The sequence below is a fragment of the Palaemon carinicauda genome, chromosome 12 (assembly GCF_036898095.1).
Source record: "Palaemon carinicauda isolate YSFRI2023 chromosome 12, ASM3689809v2, whole genome shotgun sequence".
In the NCBI taxonomy this organism is placed as follows: Eukaryota; Metazoa; Arthropoda; class Malacostraca; order Decapoda; family Palaemonidae; genus Palaemon; species Palaemon carinicauda.
Genome location: NC_090736.1, coordinates 133,831,985 through 133,839,484, shown reverse-complemented (window position 1 = coordinate 133,839,484; position 7,500 = coordinate 133,831,985). Strand labels below are relative to the sequence as shown.

Genomic DNA, 7,500 nt, shown 5'->3' with positions numbered 1-7,500 from the left:
AAACTGGAAAGTGAACCCGAGTCTATGATTGAAACGGTGGACGGGAAGTACGATTCAGTAGAACTGTACGAGGAAGAAGTTGGTCGAGATGAATATGAAGATAAAATGGATCAAATTGAACTGGAAAAAGAAAAAGAAGAGACATATTCTAAGGATGAGAGCGAAGAGGAGATAAGTATAATTGAAGAAGAAGAAGACTTAGATTTCTATTTGTTATTGGGAAGATTCTTGAATGATCTCAAAATGAAATCATTTCCTAAACCGTCTTTGCTGGTGGATTTACAGAGGCAATACCTGGTTGACATCATCCAGATTTGGAAAAGGCGGATGAACAGGGTCGTTATGGAAAATGTAAAGTTAAAAAATGAGCTGAAATACGAACGTTATTTAAGAAAACAAATGCAGATGGAGCGACAAGAAGCGATAAAGAAAAAGGAGGCAAGAAAAGAAAAGAATATGCAGAAAGAGCAACGAAAAGAAGAGCCTAAGAAGAAGGAGGGAGAAAAAGTAAAGGGGGAGCAAAAGGAGGGAGGAAAAGAAGAGATAAGGAAGAAGGGGAAGAAGGAGCAACGAGAAGAAGCCCTAAAAAAGGAGGGAGGAAAAGTAAAGGTGGGGCCGAAGGTGAAAGGAGCCAAAGAAATAAAGATGATAAATAATGAAGTTGACAAATGTCAGATGGAGCGACAAGAAGAGATAATGAAGAAAGAGGGAATAAAAGAAAAGAAGAAGCAAAAGAGGCAACGAGAAGAAGAGCTAAGGAGGGAGAAAAAGGAAAGGTTGGGCAAAAGGAAGGAGGAGAAGATAGAGAAGATGGATGGAAGCAAAGAAAAGAAGGGACAATTAGGATATTACTAAAGTAGAAAAGTAAGAATATTTCCACATCTAAATGGAATAATCTACAAGATGGACTTAGCAGAGGGAAGAAGCAAGACTTGTTCTAGTATGCAATGTTCCTTGATAAAGATTCACCTGTACTGTTTCGTTATCAGGTGAATAATTGCAGAAAAAAACAAGTCTGATTTCTTCTAGTATGGTGAGTCTTATCTTCTGGATTAAGAGCCATTGGCAGAGACAGAATGTCAAGAGGAATTTTTACTTCATAAGATGGAGTCAGCAGAGGGAAGACTTGACTTGTTCTAGTATGCAATGTTCCTTGATAAAGATTCACCTGTACTGTTTCTTTATCAGGAGATTAATTGCAAAAAAAAAAAAACGTCTGATTTCTTCTGGTATGGTGAATCTTCTTTGTTTGCATCTTTTCCCACTTTTATGTGGGGTTGATGTATCTGGCAAGCGTTCTCCATCTATCTCTATCCCACGCTTCATCACTGGTTAATCCCTTTTTAAAGAAAAAAGAAAAAAAAACTTTTTGGCAGAGACAAAATGTCAAGAGTATTTACTCCTTCCTTAAAATGAACCCAACAGAGGGAAGAAGTCCGACTTGTTTCAGTATGCAGTGTTCCTTGATAAAGATTCACCTGTACTGTTTCTTTGTCTGGTGAACATATGCAGAAGAAACAAATCTGAGCTCTTCTAGTATGTTGTGTCCCTTGGAGAAGAATCTTTTGTACTAGAATAATGAAACAGGGAGGCCTGTGCTAGGTTATGGTAATTAGGGCTTGGATTTAGAGATACTGAGAGATAGGCAGTCTGTGACAAAAGGATTCTGGGCTTCCTGATTTAAAGGGAATAATCTAAAAGATGGTCTTAGCAGAGGGAAGAAGCAGGACTTGTTTCAGTATGCAGTGTTCCTTGATAAAGATTCACTTGTACTGTTTCTTTGTCTGGTGAACATATGCAGAAGAAAAAAGTCTGAACTCTTTTAGTATGTTGTGTCCCTTGGAGAGGAATCTTTTGTACTAGAATAATGGAACAGTGAGGCCTGTGCTAGGTTATGGTAATTAGGGCTTGGATTTAGAGATACTAAGAGATAGGTAGTCTATGACAAAAGGATTCCGGGCTTCCATATCTGAATGGAGGTAACCTACAAGATGGACTTAGCAGAGGGAAGAAGCAGGACTTGTTTCAATATGCAGTGTTCCTTGATAAAGATTCACTTGTACTGTTTCTTTGTCTGGTGAACACATGCAGAAGAAACAAGTCTGAACTCTTCTAGTATGTTTAGTCCCTTGGAGAAGAATCTTTTGTACTAGAATAATGGAACAGTGAGGCCTGTGCTAGGTTATGGTAATTAGGGCTTGGATTTGGGATACTGAGAGATAGGCAGTCTATGACAAAGGGTTTCTGGGCTTCCAGATCTAAAGGGAGGTAACCTACAAGATGCACTTAGCAGAGGGAAGAAGCAGGACTTGCTTCAATATGCAGTGTTCCTTGATAAAGATTCACTTGTACTGTTTCTTTGTCTGGTGAACATATGCAGAAGAAACAAGTCTGAACTCTTCTAGTATGTTGTGTCTCATGGAGAGGAGTCGTTTGTACTGGAATAATGGAACAGTGAGGCCTGTGCTAGGTTATGGTAATTAGGGCTTGGATTTAGGGATACTGAGAGATAGGCAGTCTATGACAAAGGGTTTCTGGGCTTCCAGATCTAAAGGGAGGTAATCTACAAGATTGATTTAGCAGAGGGAAGAAGCAGGACTTGTTTCAATATGCAGTGTTCCTAGATAAAGATTCACTTGTACTGTTTCTTTGTCTGGTGAACATTTGCAGAAGAAACAAATCTGAACTCTTCCAGTATGTTGTGTCCCTTGGAGAAGAACCTTTTGTACTAGAATAATGGTACAGTGAGGCCTGTGCTAGGTTATGGTAATTAGGGCTTTGATTTAGAGATACTGAGAGATAGGCAGTCTATGACAAAAGGATTTTGGGCTTCCAGATCTAAAGGGAGGTAATCTACAAGATGGACTTAGCAGAGGGAAGAAGCAGGACTTGTATCAGTATGCAGTGTTTCCTTGATAAAGATTCACTTGTACTGTTTCTTTGTCTGGTGAACATATGCAGAAGAAACAAGTGTGAACTCTTCTAGTATGGTGTGTCCCTTGGAGAGGAATCTTTTGTACTAGAATAATGGAACAGTGAGGCCTGTGCTAGGTTATGGTAATTAGGGCTTTAATTTAGAGATACTGAGAGATAGGCAGTCTATGACAAAAGGATTCCGGGCTTCCAGATTTAAAGGGAGGTAATCTACAAGATGGACTTAGCAGAGGGAAGAAGCAGGACTTGTTTCAATATGCAGTGTTCCTTGATAAAGATTCACTTGTACTGTTTCTTTATCTGGTGAACATATGCAGAAGAAACAAGTCGGAACTCTTTTAGTATGGTGTGTCCCTTGGAAAAGAATCTATTTTATTAGAATAATGGAACATGGGGGCCTGTGCTAGGTTATGGTAATTATGGTCTTGGATTAAGAGGTACTGAGAGATAGGCAGCATTGTCATGTGGATTCCAGTCTTCCAGATCTAAATGAAATAATCTACAAGATGGACTTAGCAGAGGGAAGAAGTCACATTTGTTTTATTATGCAGTGTTCTTTGATAAAGATTCACTTGTACTGTTTCTTTGTCTGGTGAACACATGTAGAAGAAACAAGTCTGAACTCTTCTAGTATGGTGTGTCCCTTGGAGAAGAATCTATTGTACTAGAATAGTGGACCATGTGGCCTGTGCTAGGTTATGGTTATAAGGGCTTGGATTTAGAGATACTGAGAGATAGGCAGTCTATGCCAACTGGGTTCTGGGCTTCTCTGTCTGTCTGTCTGTCTGTCTGTCTGTCTCTCTCTCTCTCTCTCTCTCTCTTTCTCTCTCTCTCTCTCTCTCCTCTCTCTCTCTCTCTCTCTCTCTCTCTCTCTCTCTCATACAAACGCACTCTCTTCCTAGAAAGCAAATATAGTTCTTCACTCAAATAGCTTCTTAACCCTCTCTCTCTCTCTCTCTCTCTCTCTCTCTCTCTCTCTCTCTCTCTCTCTCTCTCTCTCTCTCTCTCTCATACAAACGCACTCTCTTCCTAGAAAGCAAATATAGTTCTTCACTCAAATAGCTTCTTAACTCTCTCTCTCTCTCTCTCTCTCTCTCTCTCTCTCTCTCTCTCTCTCTCTCTCTCTCTCTCTCTCTCTCTCTCTCATACAAACGCACTCTCTTTCAAGAAAGCAAATATAGTTCTTCACTCAAATAGCTTCTTAACTCTCTCTCTCTCCTCTCTCTCTCTCTCTCTCTCTCTCTCTCTCTCTCTCTCTCTCTCTCTCTCTCTCTCTCTCTCTGAGAAACCCTTAAATCGCACCAAAGCGAATAAGGGCTTTAAAACCTCGCCCTTGGAGAACCCTTACTGGTGACCACTCTAGTTCCAACAGAGCGTAAAAAAAAAAAAAAAAAAAAAAAAAAAAAAAAAAAAAAAAAAAAAAAAAAAAAAAAAACAGAACAACAACAACTGTCCCTTCAAGATTCTTCCGAAACGAATTAGATATTTGAAAAGACCGTAAATCTTTTTTTTTTTTTTTTTTAAAGAGAATCCTGAAGAACTTCAGGTTACTGTGGAAATATAGTTCAATTTTTTCTCTTTTAGTTTTAAGCATCGGGTTCGTTCATTTGAATATTTTCAAAGCATAATAGGGTTAAAATAACAATAATATATTTTATTGTTATTATCACACCATTATGTTTTAAAAATATTCAAATCATTTAAAATATATATTATTGTTTTATAACACTATTATCCTTTGAAAATATTCAAATAAATCAAAATATGTATTATTAATATTCTTCTTCTTATAGCATCTTGCTTTTCCAACTATGGTTCAAGCTTGACTAATAATAATAATAATAATAATAATAATAATAATAATAATAATAATAATAATAATAATAATAATAATAATAATAATAATAAATACTCATACATGCATTTGTAAATTCGTAAGGCAATCTGAAAAGTAAAAAAGTTTGAGAAAAAAAAAGTTGGAAAATTGAAAACTGCAAAAACTGCCTCTGGAGAGATATGAGATTAACATCAAGAGATTCAATTATCTTGGAGGTAATAAGACCATAAGAGACGGTGGAATCCTCTTAGCTCATTCCTCAACTGCTGCTTACGTCACGTAATTGGCTTTATTGTGCTAAAAAAAATGAACGAGGAGAAGTAGTAGAAGGGATACGAGCGCAGAACAGAGCAGAATGGGAGTATGAGAGTGCTGCGGATGTCATGATGAATTCTTTTATTGCTACGGTGCTAAAATATTGTGTTGCTATGCTGGTAAAATATTGTGGAGCTATACTGCTGAAATGTTGCATGGCTACACTGCTAAAATATTGCGTTGTTACACTGATAAGATGTTGCATTGCTACGCTGGTAAGATGCTTTTTAGCTACGCTGCTGAAATATTGCGTTGCTACACTGCTAAAATGTTCCGTTGCTATGAGGCTAAAATGTTGCATTGCTATGCTGCTAAAATATTACATTGCCATGCCTTCTAAAATGTTGTGTTGCTACGATGCTAAAATGTTGCGTTGCTATGCTGCTAAAATATTATGTTGCTTCGTTGCTAAAATATTGTGTTGCTATGCTGCTAAAATATTGCGTTACTACGCTGCTGCAATATTGCGTTGCTGTGCTGCTAAAATATTACATTGCTATGGTGCTAGAATATTGCGTTGCTATGCGGCTAAAACATTGTGTTGCTATACTGCTGAAATATTGCGTTGTTACGCTGCTAAAATATTGCTTCGCTATGCTGCTTAAATATTGCGTTGCTACACGGCTAAAATGTTGCGTTGCGACGTTGCTGAAATATTGCGTTGCTACGCTGCTAAAATGTTCAGTTGCTATGCGGTTAAAATATTGCGTTCCTATGCTCATAAAATATTGCATTTTCATGCCTTCTAAAATGTTGTGTTGCTACGTTGCTATGCTGCTAAAATATTGCGTAACAACTGCTAAAATATTGCGTTGCTACGCTGCTAAAATATTACGTTGCTACGGTGCTAGAATATCGCGTTGCTATGCTGCCAAAATATCATGTTGCTACGGTGCTAAAATATTGCGTTGCTATGCTGCTAAAATACTGCATTACTACGCTGCTAAAATATTGCGTTGCTACGCTACTAAAATATTACGTTGCTACGGTGCTAGAATATTGCGTTGCTATGCTGCTAAAATATTGCATTACTATGCTGCTGAAATATTGCGTTGCTATGCTGCTAAAATATTGCTTTGCTATGCTGCTTAAATATTGCGTTGCTACACGACTGAAATGTTGCGTTGCTACCCTGCTGAAATATCGCGTTGCTACACTGCTAAAATGTTCCGTTGCTATGCTGCTAAAATATTGCATTGCCACGCCTTCTAAAATGTTGTGTTGCTACGTTGCTAAAATGTTGCGTTGCTATGTTGCTAAAATATTGCGTTACTACGCTGCTAAAATATTACATTGCTACGGTGCTAGAATATTGCGTTGCTATGCTGCTAAAATATTGTGCTGCTATGCTCCTGAAATATTGCATTGCTACGCTTCTAATATATTGCGTGGCTATGCTGCTTAAATATTGCGTTGCTACACAGCTAAAATGTTGCGTTGCTACGCTGCTGAAATATTGTGTTGCTACACTGCTAAAAAGTTCCGTTGGTATGCGGCTAGAATATTGCGTTACTATGCTGCTGAAATATTGCATAGCCACGCCTTCTAAAATGTTGTGTTGCTACGTTGCTAAAATGTTGCTTTGCTACGCTGCTAAAATATTACGTTGCTACGTTGCTAAAATATTGCATTGCCATGCCTTCTAAAATATTGTGCTGCTACTCTGCTAAAATACTGCATTGCTACGCTGCTGAAATACTGAGTTGCTACGCTGCTGAAATATTGTCTGGCTATGCTGCTAAATATTGTGTAGCTATGCTGCTAAAATGTAGAATTGCTACGGTGCTAAAATATTACATTGCTATGATGCTGAAATATTACATTGCTATGCCTTCTAAAATGTTGTTTTGCTACACTGCTAAAGTAGTGCATTGCTACGGTGCTAAAATATTGCTTTGCTATGCTGCTGAAATATTGCGTTGCTATGTCTTCTAAAATGTTGTGTTGCTACACTGCTAAAATTTTGCGTTGATACTTTGCTAAATTGTTGCATTGCTACAATGCGCAAATATTGTGTTGGTACACTGCTAAAATGTTGCATTTTAACTCGGCTATAATGTGGGGTTGCTACACTACTCGCATGTTTTGTTGCTCTGCCGCTAAAATGTTACATAACTTTGGTGCTAAAATATTGCCTTGCTACGCTGCTAAAACTTTGCATTGCTATGCTGCCAAAATATTGCGTTGGCACACTGCTAAAATATTACGTTGTTTGCATAATATATACGTTACTAATGTATCCTTTATATAATGTATGCATTACCAAAGGAAAACATGGGCTAGTTAGATAAAGGATATCTATGTTAAAGGAATCTATAACATAAGAATAAATTGTGATGATAAATTTCATCATTAGTTGTTCAAAACAGAAACAGTCAAGATGCGATAATAAATCTGAAACGGTACGAAGGTTT

The 7,500-nt window shown here is 37.6% G+C and overlaps 1 protein-coding gene across 1 annotated transcript in view; it reads left to right on the top strand.

Annotated features, from left to right (window-relative positions):
• The window catches only part of LOC137651062 (uncharacterized), a 1,815-nt gene extending 960 nt beyond the window's left edge, over positions 1-855 (top strand). The window contains exon 1 of the mRNA XM_068384200.1: positions 1-855. This exon is cut by the window's left edge and continues 960 nt beyond it. Coding sequence (XP_068240301.1) covers positions 1-855 — 855 coding nt within the window.
• Positions 856-7,500: the final 6,645 nt, after the last annotated feature.